This window comes from Onychostoma macrolepis, chromosome 21, assembly GCF_012432095.1.
Source record: "Onychostoma macrolepis isolate SWU-2019 chromosome 21, ASM1243209v1, whole genome shotgun sequence".
Lineage (NCBI taxonomy): Eukaryota > Metazoa > Chordata > Actinopteri > Cypriniformes > Cyprinidae > Onychostoma > Onychostoma macrolepis.
The window spans coordinates 28002606-28020129 of record NC_081175.1 but is presented as its reverse complement, the minus strand read 5'-3'; the positions used below and the strand labels follow the sequence as shown (position 1 = coordinate 28020129).

The window sequence follows — 17524 nt, the reverse complement described above, 5'->3', positions numbered from 1 at the left end:
GTGATAAAGAAGAAATAAAAAACTAAATTAAGGTATAGATGTGAAGAGACAAGAAAGAAGGAAATAGTTCAAAAATAGCATCATTGGACATTCTTATCAGCAAATATATCAACAACAATGAATCATTTTACTCAGTAACATTGAATAGGAAAGTGAAAGCTTCACCCAATAAAAGAATATTCACTGGAAAATAAAATTGGCTTAACATGTCCTCAACCTCAGGCTATCTAAAATGTACATGAGTATATTTCTTCATGGGAACAGATTTGGAAAATGTAGCATTACATCACTGTCTCACCAGTGGATCCTCTACAGTGAATGGGTGCCGTCAGAATGAGAGTCCAAACAGCTGATAAAAACATCACAATAATCCACACCACTCCAGTCCAGCAATTAACATCTCATAAGGCAAAAAGCTGTTTTTTGAAACAAATCCATTAAAACATTTTTAACTTGCTTTGACATTGCTTCTGTCCATAATATTGCTTTTAAGTCATCTCATCTGAATCAGGAGAAAAAACTGCACAGACAAGCCAAAAAAGTTCTGAACAAATATTTGTCTGGATTTTGATGTGAGAGACAACAGGAGATGGACTTTTTCACTGGAGGAAGTGTTATTGGATTATGGACTTGTATGTCAGCAAGAAGAGATGGTTTAAAGATAAAATCATGTTAATCATGCTTTTGTCTTCTGAAGATGTTAACTGATGGACTGGAGTGGTGTGGATTATTGTGATGTTTTTATCAGCTGTTTGGACTCTCGTTCTGACGGCACCCATTCACTGCAGAGCATCCATTGCTGAGACAGTGATGCAATGCTCCATTTCTCCAAATCTGATGAAGAAATAAACTCAACTTCATCTTGGATGGCCTGAGGGTGATTTTTGTTTATGCAATTGACAGTTGCATCTAGACAAATGTACTCCTGAAATTTTTATTCAGTTTACAAAATAATACCGGGAGTTTGGGGGGTTTATCCCTCCCAAACTTTGCATACAAGTGGTTTCAGAACCATAGTTTAAAACAGAAAGAACAACAAAAGCGCCATTTGTTCCTTTTTTGGTCTTGTTGAATTAGGAATTAGGAAATGTCAGTGGTTTGGAGACATGGGGAATCCCTCTGTGCCCACACACTTCTGTCCTGCTAAACCGAGTTTGGCTACATTGTTGTGTAACCTGAAATGTGTTTCAAGTGGTAACATCTAAAAGTTTCATTAGAGTCAAAATATTATTTTATATGACTAAACAAATCTAATTATCTCAAGCGATCAGCTCATAATAAGGAAATGGACTTGATCTAGATGTGGCACCATTACAGGAATACAAAAAATCATATAGAAATGTCACATAATACATGTAAAACAAACTTTTATTGGTGCAACATTGGGTTGCACACACACAAAAAAGTACTTTTTAAGAGTCAGATCAGGCAGAAATTACACTTGATGCTGGTGTCATCTATGGTGAACACATATTTAAAAATATTTTAATTATTCTGTATGTGATGTAATATCCAAACCATCATGGGCAGTGACCTTTGACCCTTTATTATAATCCCATGACCAGCCTCTGTGTTTTTTATTTATTATCTGCTATTTCATTGCACAGAGATGAACTCATCATTTAGGAAAAAAAGGATTGTATTCAATTGAATTACTTTGTAATATAACATTACATGCATCAAAGGATTAAAGTAATGCATGTATGGTGGTGACTTTCACTTTCATTTCATTTAATGATTCATTTTTGGTAACTTAATATGCCCTCATAGACAGTTATCTGTCGAAGCTTTAAACCTTGCAATCATTTCATCAGTTTGAGCTCCAGAATTTGTTTCTTCTTTAATGCTTTCATAAAGTTAAAAAGGCATCCTGCACAAGCACAATAGCTACCAAAGTGCAACCAGATGACACTCAGACATTTTTGGTTTGGCTTCCCTTTGCGGGAAACATGTACTTCCTTTTTTTTTATCTTACTGCCAGTTAAGAGTGCAGAGTGTTTTCTCAGAAATGTAAGTCAATCCAGTTCAGACTCAAAGCAAAATGAAAGTGAAACAACTCTATCTCTGCATGAAAAGACTTGTGCAATGCCTGTGCATCCATCAAACATGTAAAAATAAAAGACAAACAAAAAGCCAAACCATTCTGAAAGAGTCTAAAATGATCAAAACTAAAGTTTTCACTTTCAGTTTTTTGTTCTTTAAACAAAATCATCACATTTTACATCGATAAACAAAACGAAAGTGCGTCATTGTTACAAAAAGTTTGAAGTAAATCTAAAAGAGAAGTTGATTTTCGCACGATCAGTGTCTGAGTTAATGATCCGTCAAAGATGGTTAGTTTGTAACTATATTTTGCTGAAAACATGCAAATAAGACCTGTGTTTATTCCTGTAACAGTTAAACCACATGCATTATTGACTGATAAGAAGTACACATGATTGTGTAAATAAAATGTTTCTCTAAAAAATGTTATTTCAGTTTTTCTACTTCAGTATTTCACATTTAAGACAATGTGTTGCTTGCAGTTTCTTTGTTATTATCACCAGTGATTTCTGAGCGCAAATTGTTTCTACACCATTTTTTGTGTTTGGCTTAATAACCGTGATCTCATTTCTCTTTTCCTGTACTTGGTCTTTGAAAAATACAACTGAATTCAAGTATTGCAAAATGGTTTGATCTCCTGCCAGATGAGTCTGCTTTATCAAAAGTCAGATTATAAAAAGAATTCCCAAGAAACAAAAGGCAGATCCATCATCCATTGCTGAAGTTGCAACATGAAATTGCAAAACCATAGTCTGTGCAAATATGAAATGTATCCGATTTCGTTATCCAGACTTTTCCGGTTTCTGAATAAGTTGTAATACTGTCCTGACATTTTTTTCCAGAGCTGGACATTTTCCAGGATGTGATGTGACTAACACCCGGCACGTCTGCCGCTCTGTTAGAAACCATTGGAGTGTTTCATCCAGGTCCTTGTTTCCCTCTTGATATCCGTCCAGGATGAGCAAACAGTCTGTTGAGCCCAGAAGAGTCTCTCTGAACTCAGGCACGTCTAGTGGTTTTTCATAAGAAATGCTGGATTTTATCACCTGGAAAAAGTCTCCTTTCGCTCTGCCACAGTCCACCTGGAAAACCAGATGGAGCCGGCGGATGTTGAAGGGGTCTGTCGTGATCCTCTCAGCCCAGCAGGACGACAGAGTTTGGGCTACGCTGGTTTTCCCGCAGCCTGGTTCTCCAAGCAGAAGGACGGTTTCTTTCTTATCAGGCAGGATTGAGCTGATGTTTAGAGATTGGCCTTCTCTGGAATCGAGAGGGAGAGATCATGTGGTTTAACAAGGAATTCAATGAGCAATGTGTGTTATTGTGGTTTGTCAATCAGCCAGAGCTGTGTTTTTCAGCAGTTCACTGGAAACAGTTAAGGCTTTCTCACTTTCCTAATATATATATTATATACATATAAAGGAAACGTGCTCTCTCTCTCTCTCTCTCTATATAGCACATGAAATTTTTTAATATATAAATATATACACATTTAAAAATAAAAACAAATGAATATACACATTTAAATACTTTAAAATTGAAATATAAAATTGTTAAATACTTAAAACAAAATAAATAAAATAAAAAATATTTTTAAATAAATAAATAAAATAAAAATATTTTTAAATAAATAAATATATTAAACAAACTAATAATTAAATACATAAAATTAAATGATACTAAACTGTTAAATACTGATAAAAATATAAGTAAAGCAATAAAGAAAATAAAATGTATAGAATACACTGGTTTGGCTCCATTTAACAGTTCAGAATTATTTAGAACAATCAATATACTGTCATCAATAATTCCTTTAATTTCTTAATGGACGTCTCATGAAAACACTAAAACTGATTGTTCACAATGCAAAAAAAAAAAATATATATATATATATATATATATATAATCTTGTTTTCCTATTAGATGTCCATTAAATGTCTATAAATTAAGAAAAAATATTAAATTACTATATTCAAATTACTATAAGTCAAATTACTATGACTTAATGGGTGTCAAAGGGTTGAGAAAAATAATCTTATTTCTCCTTGAATTAAATTAATTCTTCTTTCCCAACTGAGAGATATTATTCTTGTTTAATTTTGATCATTTTTCAAAAAGCAAGACTCAGTATCTTAAATCTCAATTAATTGTGTCTTGATTTAGGAATGTTAATATATTTGTACACTCTCAGAAATAAAGGTACAAAAGGTGTCACTGGGGCGGTACCTTTTCAAAAGGTAGACTTTTGTACCTATTAGGTTCAAATATGTACACTTTAAGTACACTGTAAAAAAAAAAAGTTGAGCCAACTTAAAATTTTAAGGCAACCAGCTTCAGCAGATTTTTGAGTTTTCTCAACTTTTTTTTTACAGTGTACTTAAAGTGTACATATTTGAACCTAATAGGTACAAAAGTGTACCTACAGTGTACTAATATGTACCTTTAAGGTACCAAAATGGACCCTTTAGGTACAAACATGTACCTTTTGAAAAGGTACCACCCCAGTGACAGCGTTTGTGCCTTTATTTCTGAGAGTGTACTGGAAAATGACAAAACAAAATTTCTAAATCATTTTCTGCATTGTAAGCTCATCAATCAGGGTGTGTGTGTGTGTGTGTGTGTGTGTGTGTGTGTGTATACATTGTTCTTACGGACAGTAATTGGTCTGTTTTTTAAGGAAGTTTCCTGTCATGTGTCAGTGTGTGTGATTCAACACATGAGTGACTCTTCACATGTTTAAGTGTTTGTGTCAGATTCATAATTCCCTCATGTCAATCAATCACTTACTTGCTGAGAAGTGCATATGAAGCAAGTCTGCTTTTCATCTCAGCGTTTGTGTCGAGCTCTGAATACTGTCGTATAAGCATGCTCCTCAAAGATGGAGGTTTTTCTGCAGTATCTGCACAAATGAAAGACAAACTAAGTCACAAGATCAGCGACATGCAGGACATTTTCCATTTGACTAATGCTCACGTTAACTAAACTTATAACAGGCTTCAGTGATTCACAATCACATGAAACCTCCAGATGTGCTTCAGATTCTGACACTTTTTTATTTGCTTTTCAGGAAACGAGATAGATTACAGTACATTACAGTGCTGTTGCATTCCGGGTTAAAGGCCTCAAGGGTAATAGTCATATTTACAGTTTCTATTGAACTGAAAATAAATTATTTAATCATTAACTCTGCATTATTATTATTATTATTATTTCAGAACATGCTTTACCTTCTGAGTTTATGTCACATGTTTGCGGCCTGACCTCGTTCACAGTCAGTAAAGCTGTGAATGAAAGAGAAATACGATCAATAAATCTAATGGATGTTAAGGGTTATGGTTATCGTTAACTAAAACAAAAACAAAAAAACATAAAAATGAATGTTTTAGTTACTTGGAATAGAATAAACCTTAACTGAAATAAAAAAACATTTAGAACTTTAAAATAAACTAAACTTTAAACTAAAAATTTTAAACTTGGCCAAGGCAATATTTATCATTTTCTATTTAATATAACTTGCTGTACAGAACTACCTAAAACTGAAATAAAAATTGATAAAACTACAGAGACCAAAAAATAATAAATAAATAAATACTCATAAGTGACAACACAAAATAAAATGACTAAAGCTTTAAAATTAAAATGTTTTTTTTAATCAAAATAATCAATTCAAAATATTTATAAAATTGTAATAGTAAAATAATACTGGTTGAAGTAAAAATAAAAATAATAAATAAAAATATAAAAATCAAAGAATATTGCACGTCCCCCTTCAATTCAAAGAATATTGGAGGTTCAAATAAATAAATAAATATGCATATCATGCTAAATATATGTTGTTAACAGTTTGAATGAATGAATAAATAAATATAAATAATATATATATATATATATATATATATATATATATATATATATATATATATATATATATATATATATATATATACACACACAGTATACATCACAATAAGTCTCTAAACCTTATCATTAATATATTTATGTGAAGATAACATATTTAAGTCAAATTGGCATATTTTATATTATCGATGCATGCTTTCAATATATATATATTTACAGTGCCTTTACAGTAACTTTTTGTTGACGTCCATATCATAAAAAGCATAAACAGTTCCTGTGCTGGAAATGATGTCAATTTGAAACACTCACAATCAGTTTTGGCAGAGGATGAGTGTGAAAACAGCAAAGCACATTTAGGTGATTCATTTCGTCTGTTTTCCTGACCTGGGAATAGATAAAGATAGATGTGATAGAGATAGAGGTCACATACACATTTGTTATCATAAATTATTGGAATTCACCAATGGTTGCACATAAAAAAAGGATATGAAACATCATTTTTGCAATAGTAATGATTTTATAATCAGATCATTGGCTGTTGACAGACATGCAATGGACGAACGATTTTGCTTCATATTAAAGGTCAGATGACATTTAAAGCTTACTGTAAAAACATCATGTTCAGTGTACATGATGACAGTGTCTGAGCAGATTTTATATATATATATAAAAAAAGAAACTAAAGCCTTTTCCATGAATGTTTGCGGTATTTACCTGTGACAAAACCTGGTTCTTTTTCCTGCAGATACTGAAGATTAACAAAAAGGGGAATCTGTGTGAATCGTCACGTGCCGCTGTTGACTCACTAAACTGCTGTCTAATCAATCACGGCCTGTTCTGGAAGCTTATTTATCGCAATTAAAATTTCTTTCTCATAATTACAAGTTTATGTCCCACAATTGCAAGTTATACACTCGCAATTTATACTTTTTCTGACAATTGTGAGTTTGTGTCTCACAATTCAGACTTTATTCTTACAATTGCAAGTTCACATCTCCAAATTCAGGCAGTTTTCCTCTCTATTGCAAGTTTGTGCCTCACAACTGCAAATTATAAACTCATAATTTGGTTTTTTTTCTGACAATTGTGACTTTACATCTTACAATTCTGACTTTTTTTTCTGACAATTGTCAGATTATCTCTCATGGTTTGGGTTTTTTCTCACAATTGTAAGTTTACATCTGGCAATTCTTGCAACATTTTTCTCACTATTGCGAGTTTATATATCACAATTCTGAATTTCTCACTATTGCTAATTTAGATCTTGCAATTCTGACTTTTGCTCTCAGAATTATGAGTTTATATCTCACAATTGCGAGTTATAGATTATTTTGCAATTTATTTTTCTGATAATTCTCACTATTTTGATTTTTTTCTCACAATTGCAAGTTTATATTTCTGACTACTTTTCTCACAATTGTGAGTTTATATCTCACAATTCAGATTTTCTCACTATTAAACTCAGAATTTAATGAAAAAAGTCAGAATTGTATACTTTTTTTTGATTTTTTTTTTTTGTTAGTATGTTACATGAACATAGCCCAAAATGATATATGTTAATATGACATACAACAACAGTCACTATATTTGGATAGGTCAGTATCAGGGTTTTAAGGGTAATTCACTGGGTCATTCCTGTTTACGTTCTAGTTTCATACTGCCACAGAGACAGAAGTTCAGATCTGTGCATGTGCAAGATAACTAATAGCTTTTTACGAATTTTTAAGCTCAAGCCTTTTTAAAAGTGCCTGGTCACTCAGCGTGTGAATGACTAATGAGGTTTCACCTGTGTCAGCTGACAAATTCCAGTTTCTATTTCCTGCAGATACTGAATAAACTGGGGATTCCTTCTTCACAAACTGTTCAATATCACATGATGTTGACTCACATGACTACTCTCTAAATTAAACAACAAATCAATCAAGCACATCTACACCGGTTACACCTAAAACTAGCCCACCATATCTGATTGAGACAACATATGAACCGACACAAACAGTAAACAAGTAATAGAATCAACTGGAATATTAAAGATGTAAGGTAATGTCATGTTACCATTTGCATGGTACTCTAAGGTACTTCAAATAATACAATGCTTGAAAAAATGGTATATGTAAAAAAAAACTAGCTATATAATGGTACATTTTAAATCAAGGTAAATAAATGTGCAATGTAAATTACCATTTTTTCTCCTACGCAGAATGACAGAGATGAAGACAATGGCTAAAAGCACAACAACCACGGCGACAATCCACACATATTGAGTAGAAGAGTGAGGAAGGATGTCATCTGTAAAGAGAGAAAAATGTTGCTGTTAAAAAAAATTAAATAAATATATATGACTGTAAATGTGATATGATATGAAATATGATAGCAAATGTATATATATATATATATATATATATATATATATATACACTGTATAATATATAAGCTATTTTACAGCAACTTCGAACCAGTGTTATTTTAGTATAACTGATATTCTTTTAAAGTTTGTTATATATTGAATGTGATTTTATGTTAATATTTTAATATTAAATATTATTTAATATTTAACTTTTTTTTATTTTAAAGTTTTAGTAATTTTTGTTTTTGTCATTTTTATACAGGTTTTCAAGTTTTGTTTTAGTTTATTTATTATAAGTTATTTTAGTACATCCACTTAAACTAAATGGAAATTATAAATTTTGCCTTTGAAATTAGCTAAAATAAAATATTTGAGTTTTTTTTATTTTTTGCAGTTAATGTTTATTTAAATTAATACATTTTTAATGGGTTTAGTTTTAGTTAACATTAATAACCCTTCTTCAAACATGTCTAATCTAATCAGATATTAGACCAAACACCATAAACCTGACATATTGTGCAACTATTACGTAACAGAAAATCTTTCCTTAGACATTGAAAGATGCTCACTTGCTTTAGGCTGAAACATCATATGAATAAATCTATCTGCATAATTTATGAGACTAACGTCTGCTGGAAAAATTGCAACAAAAGCACTCCTCTGCATTTATTTGAAACTGATCTGTTTTCCTATTGTGCAAGTCTTCACCTACGTATTACATATTACATGCCCCCACATCCGGGGGAAAATCCGTCTCACAGAGATCATAAGCAATCGAAAATCTGTAGGCTGGTACTCCTACAGAGATGAACTGATAGACCTTATAAGTGCTACATACATTCAGGAAAAAACATTTAGGCCTAGGTTTAAGACTTGTTCCATGCAAAAAAATCCGTCCACTTCAAAAACACAGTTTTGAGATATATCCCATCACTTCCTCACCAATGGATGCTCTGCAGTGAATGGGTGCCGTCAGAATGAGAGTCCAAACAGCTGATAAAAACATCACAATAATCCACACCACTCCAGTCCATCAGTTAACATCCTGAGAAGAAAAAAGCTGCGTGTTTGTGAGAAACAAATCCAACATTAAGAAGTTATAATTTCAAACAGTTGCTTCCAGCTAAAATACAAGTCCATAATCCTAAAATAATAACGCTTCCTCCAGTGAAAAAGTCCATCTCCTGTTGTCTCTCACATCGAAATCCACACACATGTTTGTTTAGAGCTGTTTTGGCTTGTAAAGATTTCTCTCCTGATTCAGATGAGATTACCTTTTCACTGGAAAAAACAATATTATGGACAGAGAACTTGCATTTTACCCAGAAGCAATGGTTTGAAGTTAAAAACGTCTTCATGATGGATTTGTTTCTTACAAACACGCAGATTTTGGCTTCACAAGATGTTGCTGGACTGGAGTGGTGTGGATTACTAGTGGGTTATTGTGATGTTTTTATCAGCTGTTTGGACTCTCATTCTGACGGCACCCATTCACTGCAGATCCATTGCTGAGCAAGTGATGGAATGCTACATTTCTCCAAATCTGCTCTGATACTAGTTAACAAAGCTTTCCGACATCAGTGAGACTCACTTGGGATGCTAAAGGTGGCCATCCGCTGGATTTCACCCTTCACGAGGAAAGAGCAGGTGTAGTTATTGACGAGGTCTCGTTTCACGGTCAGTTTGCTGATGATGTGGATGAGATCTTCTTCTGTAGAGTGTACGGTGCTGTTGGACATCTCTGTGAGGTTTGTGTTTTGACCATCGCTCCAGATAACCTGAGCTGACGGGAATCCCTGAGACTCACAGGAGAGCTCGACCTCATCCTGACCTGTCTTCATGATGCTTTTCTTTACAGGAGTATAAGGAGCTGGAAACCATAAACAAGATATATAGTTAAACTCACACCCAGGACAATCTGGTTCAAGTTTTAGAAAAACTTCCCAAACCCAACCTGAATGACCTACCACTGTATTTTTATCTGTTGCTTCTTGACTAATAATTTGATTAGCAATAGTTTACACATTTCTACACAAAATGGGATTAAAAATGCACAATAATGTTTATATTTGCAAGCTGCAACTCAATGAATTATACTGCACTGTGTGCAGTATATATACAGAAATGTTCTGTACAAATGCCAGTCTAATCAAATCATTAGTCAAGAAACAGATGATAAAAATCCAGACTGATTTAACTCAAATTAAACACAATGCATTGCGTGATACAGTCTTCCATATTACACTATTTCCATGCATCCATATATATATATATATATATATATATATATATATATAGAAAACATTTATAATTAGTGCTGTCAAACGATTAATCGCATCCAAAATAAAGGTTTTTGTTTACATAATGTGTGTGTGCTATAAATACACACACATACAGTATATATTTTGAAAATATTTACATGTATATATTTATATTCATATAATTTATATTATATATAAATATATTTAATTTACAAACATAACATTTTTCTGAAATATATACATGCATGTGTGTGTATTTATATATAAATAATAAATATACACAGTACACACACATATAATGTAAACAAAAACGTTTTTTTTTTTTGGATGCGATTAATCGTTTGACAGCACTATTTATAATATATACATACATTTATTTATACATACTGCATAAAGAGTCTTATTAAGGGTCCCAAAATGCATTGCTGCAGTTAATTAACTATGCAAACCAACCAAAAGACATCTCATAAATGTTGCCAGCTATCATGTTCCCTTTATGAATTTGTTTGTAAGGCAAACGCACCTGTAACCTTGAGCGAGACTTGCTTGTAGTCTCCATCATCTCCCTCTTTCACGATACACCGGTACATGCCTGAATCTTTTATCCGGAGCTTTTTCAAGTGCAGCACCGCTCTGTTTTCATCCAGCTGCTCGTGGATGAGCTGTGCGCGCTTTATGAACATGGCACTGGTGTAATTGTGATTTTCTGTGCCTCTCTCCAGCCGATACACATCCACGGCTGGCTTCGGCTCGACTCGGCTCCATATGACAGTGAGGTCAGAAAGACTTTTAACCTTGGAGAACAAACACACTAGTCCGACATCTCCATGTAGCTCTGCCTCGTAAACGCTCTCCTGTAAACCGACTGTGAACAAGGCTGGAGGAAGACAGATGAGAATAACAGGGATGGATGAGACATCATCATCATCATCATAATCATACACACTTCAATATCATGAGATTTATGAGAAAACTTTAGTGTTATCACTCAAAAACTACAATTATCACCTATGATCACTTTGAAAAAAGCTTGACTTAAAATTGACCATTTACAGTAACCTACAGTTAGGGTTTCTACTCTAACTCCAAAAAATGGCTTCTTACAAAACGTCACATATTTCAGTTTGTTACACTAATTGAATATAATTTAGTGTGGGTTTTACGCTGAAAAAAAAAAACAAAAAAAACAAATCTGGTGTAGGATTTACTTAGGATCCACTCAGAAATTGCTAGTAAATCTTACAAAGCATTACAAAGAATTTAAAAAAATAATTAAATAATGGATTAAAGATAAAAATTGGAAGTAGAAAGACTAAAATAGCATTTTCTTGTAAAACCTACTCCAATAATATTTGTTTACTAAATCTTTGTGTACTAAAACAAAGGACCCAAAATGTATTTCTAAAAAATAATTTTTTTTTATAAATATATATATATATATATATATATTATGGACAATATAAATGCATTTCTATTTACACTGTAAATTTCTTTTGAAAAAAAAATAATGTGAGGAAAGTATATTTACTGAAAATAATTTTATAATATATTGTTTAATATTGTTATCTTTGAAATTATATTTAAATTTTAACAGTGCATTTTGGCTGAAACTAAGATGACCATGGTACATTTTCTAAGGACCACTGTACACTCTCAGAAATAAAGGCACAAACGCTGTCACTGGGTGGTACCTTTTCAAAAGGTACATGTTTGTACCTAAAGGGTCCATTTTGGTACCTTAAAGGTACACATTAGTACTTAAAGTGTACATATTTGAACCTAATAGGTACAAAAGTGTACCTTTTGAAAAGGTACCGCCCCAGTGACAGCTTTTGTACCTTTATTTCTGAGAGTGTGTGAATTACTTTTTCAAAACTGGAAGTGAAATGATCAAAGGAATTTTTTTTATTGCTCAAATGTTGCTTTTTCACAGCTCACGAGACTTAAAGAGCTCTCGGTTATGTTTTGTATGTGTTAAATTTGTCTCAAATGAGTCACATCTAGTAAGATTCTAGAGCTATAAAATTAATGTAGAGCAGTTCAGATCATTTGATGTTCAGATCATCAGTTTGAAACAACACTGAGAACTATTCTCAAACTCTAAAGCAGTTGAAAGATCATTTGCTTCATTAAGTCTAATTAATGTCTAGGATAAACCACTGATTAGCAGTTTCTAACTTCATCTTTTAATCTTCTAAAACAGAAAACAGACAGATAAGTGTAATGTATATCAGTTATACCTGATGCTGAGATGACAGGCCACAGCAGAGCCTGAAATACGACGACCAGCGTCCCCCTCATTGACCCCTGCAGGTAAACACAACACATCAATCTGATATCACATGAAATCCTCCTGATCTCAAGCCCAAACTGAGCCGGTTATGAAGTGTTTGTGTGTGTTTAGGTTGATCGTCTGGTCACTGATGTCATGCACCACAATGATTCAGCAGTAAAGTACTTCTTGATTTACAAATGCCGCCAGACCAAAAAAAAAAAAAACATTAACAATAGTTACAAATTCTGCTTAATGGCTGTATATGAGTCAGATCTGAGGCATCATAGATGATTCATGAACTGATTCACACGTGGGGCAAAACCTAAAGAGCCCCAGGTAGAAAATTTCACACAGGCAGAGAAATAATGCAACGCTTCTTCCACAGGAAGGTCCATCTCTTTCTCTTTCCATAAGAGGCATCTTATCAGTAAAACTCTGACGTATATATGTTAAGGACAGGAAATGTTCTTAATGTAATGCGTATCATAATGAGTGATATCACACACACACACACACACACACACACACACACACATATATATATATATATATATAGAAATATAATGTAAAATTTGTAAGTACATATATAATTATTATATTATCTGTAAATAAATAAATATTTGTATTGATACATATATTATCTGTAAATAATAAAAATAAATCTGTCAATAAATATTGTGAAAAAAATCCTCTTCTCTAAATGCTTCTGCACTGTAAAAAAAAAAATAGTTGAGCGAACTTTAAAAAATATTTTTACCAGCTTCAGCAGATTTTTGAGTTTGCTCAACTTATTTTTGTGGGAGATTCTCACATTTTTGTTGTATAAACTTAAAACGACAAGTTAGACAACTCAAAAATCTGCTGAAGCTGGTTGCCTTAAAATTTTAAGTTGGCTCAACTTTTTTTTTTTTTTACAGTGTGTTTGAAATGCATGAATTTATTAGAGAAATATAAATTGACAAATTATACAAATTACAAGTTTCTCTACAGAGCTAAAAATGTGATTCATTTTTTTGGTAACCCTTAATAGAGGACCAGTTACTGATTCACTACATTTTTGAGTAGTATGCAAAAAGTACCATCCGGACAGGACGTGTGGATCATAAAATGACATTTATTTCTTCATCCAAGCAGTCACACTAAGACTGGAAGGGATGATATTATCAGAAACTCGTCACTTGATTTCCAACACCACAGGAGCAGGAAACTAGTGACTTTGAAGCTGATTTACCCAGGTTACTACAGTTCATGTCACAGGAAAAACATCGAGGGAGTTATTGATGTAAAAAAAAAAAACACCCACATTCTCACCTTAACCCACTTATATAAATATGGAATACATTTGGGCAGTTAAGTGGTTGGCAAGCAAACCTCACTTCTTTTTCTTTTTTTTTTTTTTTTTGAGTTTCAACCAACAACCTCTGGGATATCAGCCCTAATCTACCACGAATGTGTTATATCCAGTTAAGAACACGCAGATGGGTTTTCTAAAGATTATCCAGTTTAGCATGAATGAGGAAATTCATACTCATACACTTTCAGAAACAAGGCACAAAGCTGTCACTGAGGCATTACCCTTAAGGTACAAAAGCTAAAAGATATATCTTTGTACCTTATTACCCCTTAATATTAGTACCTTAAAGGTAGATAGTACTTTAAAAGTACATATTATTACCTTTTGAAAGGGTACTGCCCCAGTGACAGTTTTGTACCTTTTTTCTGAGAGTGTAGATCTGAACTAGAAGTATAAACCACCTAACAAATAGGTTACTGTACAATATGTCTGTATATATGAACAGCATAGAAGGTAATTAAAGATTTACATAGTAAAATTTGAATAGAATATGGCACTGTCCGTTACAAAATAACTGTGGTACTCCAAGGTACTGCAAAGACTGTCAAAAACATGGTTTTACCATGGTCCATGGCACATTTTAAAATAATAATGAATGAATGAATGAATAAATAAATAAATACATCTGAAATACTATCTCACTAACTAAATAAATTGTTACTGTGGTACAACATCTAATGCCATGATACATCTAACATCTAATGTAAGTGGCATCTTGCGATCTGACAACAAAGAAATCAGTCCACACACATATATACATATATATATAAATAAATAAATAAATAAATGAAAGAACAGGGAAACAACTGAATAAAAAAAATGGAAAAAATGACTGAATTTCGGCTTCCTAAACCTCCAGAAACAGCATAACTAAAAATAATAAAAAATAAAAATAAAAATAAAAATAAAATAAAAACATTAAAAAGTAATTAAATAAAAATAATATTCACTAGAAAATTCCATTACTGTTGACATCTATGACATTTCACACTTTACTGTATCAGAGACCAACATTTCTGTACACAAAAACCACATCTTTTTAAGTGCATCATATTGCAAAAATACATCAAAGTATGCAGCAAACACAGGATGTTAAACCTAGGTGTTATCACTCACTGTCAACAGCAGCAACCAGGCTGAAAATATAAAACTTTAAAATGACAAAAGCAAATAGTGAAACTCTACTTCCCAAATCATGATTAATTCATTTGCTCTGTACCTACTAGTAAAGAACAGACTCTACGCGATATGTAACTTACTTAATGATGAATGCCACACATGAGCAGGTGTTGTAACCTGTGGATGTTTGTTTTGATTCTGAGGACAGGATCAGCTGTAAAACGCTTTTGAAGCTCGTGCTTCCGTGAGCTCGCTGCTGCTGATTGGCTGCCTGCCAGAAGTATCTGAGAAGCCCGCAAGAAAAGCGAGTCTCAAAAGAGTCTAGTTTCCCTTCATTCACGGATACCGAGAAATTAATGACAGCACCGTTAACTCATCACTCAATCCGGTAAACCATCACTGGAATCAACAAGTCAGATGACACCAGAAACTCTCGTTTCCGGCATGAATCAAATCTAAGAAAGGGAATTTAAGTATAAATTTATAAGAAGAATTTACATCGGCGCTTTTAGTAACGCGACAGAATAGGAAATCTCACAAAAGTTACATTATAGACAGACAGACAGAGAGATAGATAGATAGATAGATAGATAGCAAAAGTCTTACTTTGTCCAAAGAAAGGTCTTGTCTTGTCTGTTTCTCCTGAACACTACGAGTCTTCCTTCCCAATTTTACTCCTTTGGGTGTTTTGCAAGACGTTTAAGTTTCATTTTGACAAGAGAAGACATGAGGAGGATTTAGAGGAATTTAGTATCAGTTTCCAACAATTCTCTTCAGATAAAACATCTGAAAACACTTCAACATCCTGCTCTTGAATTGAAATGAAAACGTGTCATCATTTACTCACATCTCGTGTGTTTCCTTCCTTTCTTTCTTTTCATGTAATAAAGTGAATGAGGACTTCAAAATAACCAAAAAATCTCTATAAAATGTCATAACGGTGTATAAGACTCATGCACTATATTGCAAGTTTTCCTTTGTGTGAGGAACAGGCTGAAATCTGTTAGTTATGACATTTTAATTCATTTAAAGTTCATCTATTTCTCAAGATCTGTGGCTTGTGTAATATGTTTTTGGCTTGGATGAAGTGTCTTATGACAGTAAATAATATCTGGGGATTTTGTTCATAAGGCTGGAGGTGAAAACATAACAAACCGTGTAATTTCAGTTGCACTGAAAGCTCATGTAACCCCAGGATAGTCTGGATTTGTGTAGTTGGAAACTTTTGTTTGTGATCATCTTCCTGCTGGTCAGAGCAATTGAATGGCATCATCACAGTATGAATGAGATGTTGTGGGTTTCCCATGTTTATCCGGGGACAGATTTACAGGTATGATGGAATTTCCTCCAGGAACCTGTGGCGCCACACTTCAATTTGAGATGTTATTTTTGATATTTTTTATTGTCATTTTCTCTTTTCCTTCACGGAAAGACCTGATATAATGAAGATTACCGTGTAGGGTTTTTTTTTGGCAAGACCCATTAGGTTGCATCATGTTACTTACCTGTAGATTACAGGTAGAGTGACACGGGAAAAAAACCTTGGGATTTTAACACATTTTAACAAAACACAAGAAATACAAGCAATGGGCATTTAGAAGCTGCCACTGAATTAAAATGTAAAATGTAAAAGAACCACAATATATTACAATTTTTGTTATATATTTGTTTATATATATATATATATATATTATAAATTGATATATATCACACATTTGACTTGATCTGTTTTTTTTTTATGGCATGAAGCCATTTCCAGATGAAAGGTTATGTTGTAATCTTTGGATTCACTAATGAAGCCAATCGGTTTGAGTATCTAAGCAAGAGGTTTTGCTAGAGATGTGATGAGAATAAAAAGGAAGTTCTATATATTACACTGATGCGATGACTAAGATTTACTGTTAAGAATGAAGAGTTTCTCCATCTTAAAAAAGACAGAATGACAAAGTGTATCCATGAACTGAATGACTGCTGCATGTGTGATTTTAGTCACGGTGAAGATGTTTGGCTTGATGTTTGTTTGACTCTGTCATTTGATCCTGTTGATAATCATTTCTCTTTCCGTGCTTTCAGTCAACTCACAGTTTATTTGACTCATTCTTTCATTGGTTTTCACCAGAATGGTTACACAATGTTGTCCACTAGATGGAGCACTGAAAATGTAAAAAAAAAAAAAAGTGCTTTCTTGGCAGATTCTGAGAAACAATCAAACACTTTAGGTTTAGCAGGCGATGAAAGATACAGATCAAGTGGAAAACCAAAACAAGAAC

The 17524-nt window shown here is 32.9% G+C and overlaps 1 protein-coding gene across 4 annotated transcripts; it reads right to left on the bottom strand.

Moving 5' to 3' along the window:
* Positions 1–1350: 1350 nt before the first annotated feature.
* LOC131528176 (programmed cell death 1 ligand 1-like) lies at positions 1351–15978 on the bottom strand. Of its 4 annotated transcripts, XM_058757153.1 has the most exons (10): positions 15861–15978; positions 15395–15709; positions 12747–12813; positions 11030–11383; positions 9837–10115; positions 8080–8187; positions 6208–6282; positions 5268–5321; positions 4828–4939; positions 1351–3300 (listed from the first exon to the last, which is right to left on the bottom strand). In XM_058757153.1, the coding sequence occupies exons 3-10, from the start codon at positions 12805–12807 to the stop codon at positions 2826–2828; spliced, it is 1518 nt and encodes a 505-aa protein (XP_058613136.1). In that variant the 5' UTR covers positions 12808–12813; positions 15395–15709; positions 15861–15978; the 3' UTR covers positions 1351–2825. The 4 variants fall into 4 exon arrangements, with proteins under 4 accessions (XP_058613136.1, XP_058613137.1, XP_058613135.1 ...); XM_058757154.1 differs by lacking the exon at positions 15395–15709 and having other exon boundaries at positions 15861–15914; XM_058757152.1 differs by lacking the exons at positions 15395–15709; positions 15861–15978 and having other exon boundaries at positions 12747–15294.
* Between the last annotated feature and the right edge of the window lie 1546 nt (positions 15979–17524).

Coding starts and splice junctions, on each gene's coding strand:
- LOC131528176 (XM_058757152.1), bottom strand. CDS start 12,834: ATGTGTTGTGTTTACCTGCAGGGGTCAATGAGGGGGACGCTGGTCGTC. Junction 10,116..11,029: donor AGTCTCGCTCAAGGTTACAG/GTGCGTTTGCCT, acceptor TATGGTTTCCAG/CTCCTTATACTCCTGTAAAG. Junction 4,940..5,267: donor ATGTGACATAAACTCAGAAG/GTAAAGCATGTT, acceptor TCATTTGTGCAG/ATACTGCAGAAAAACCTCCA.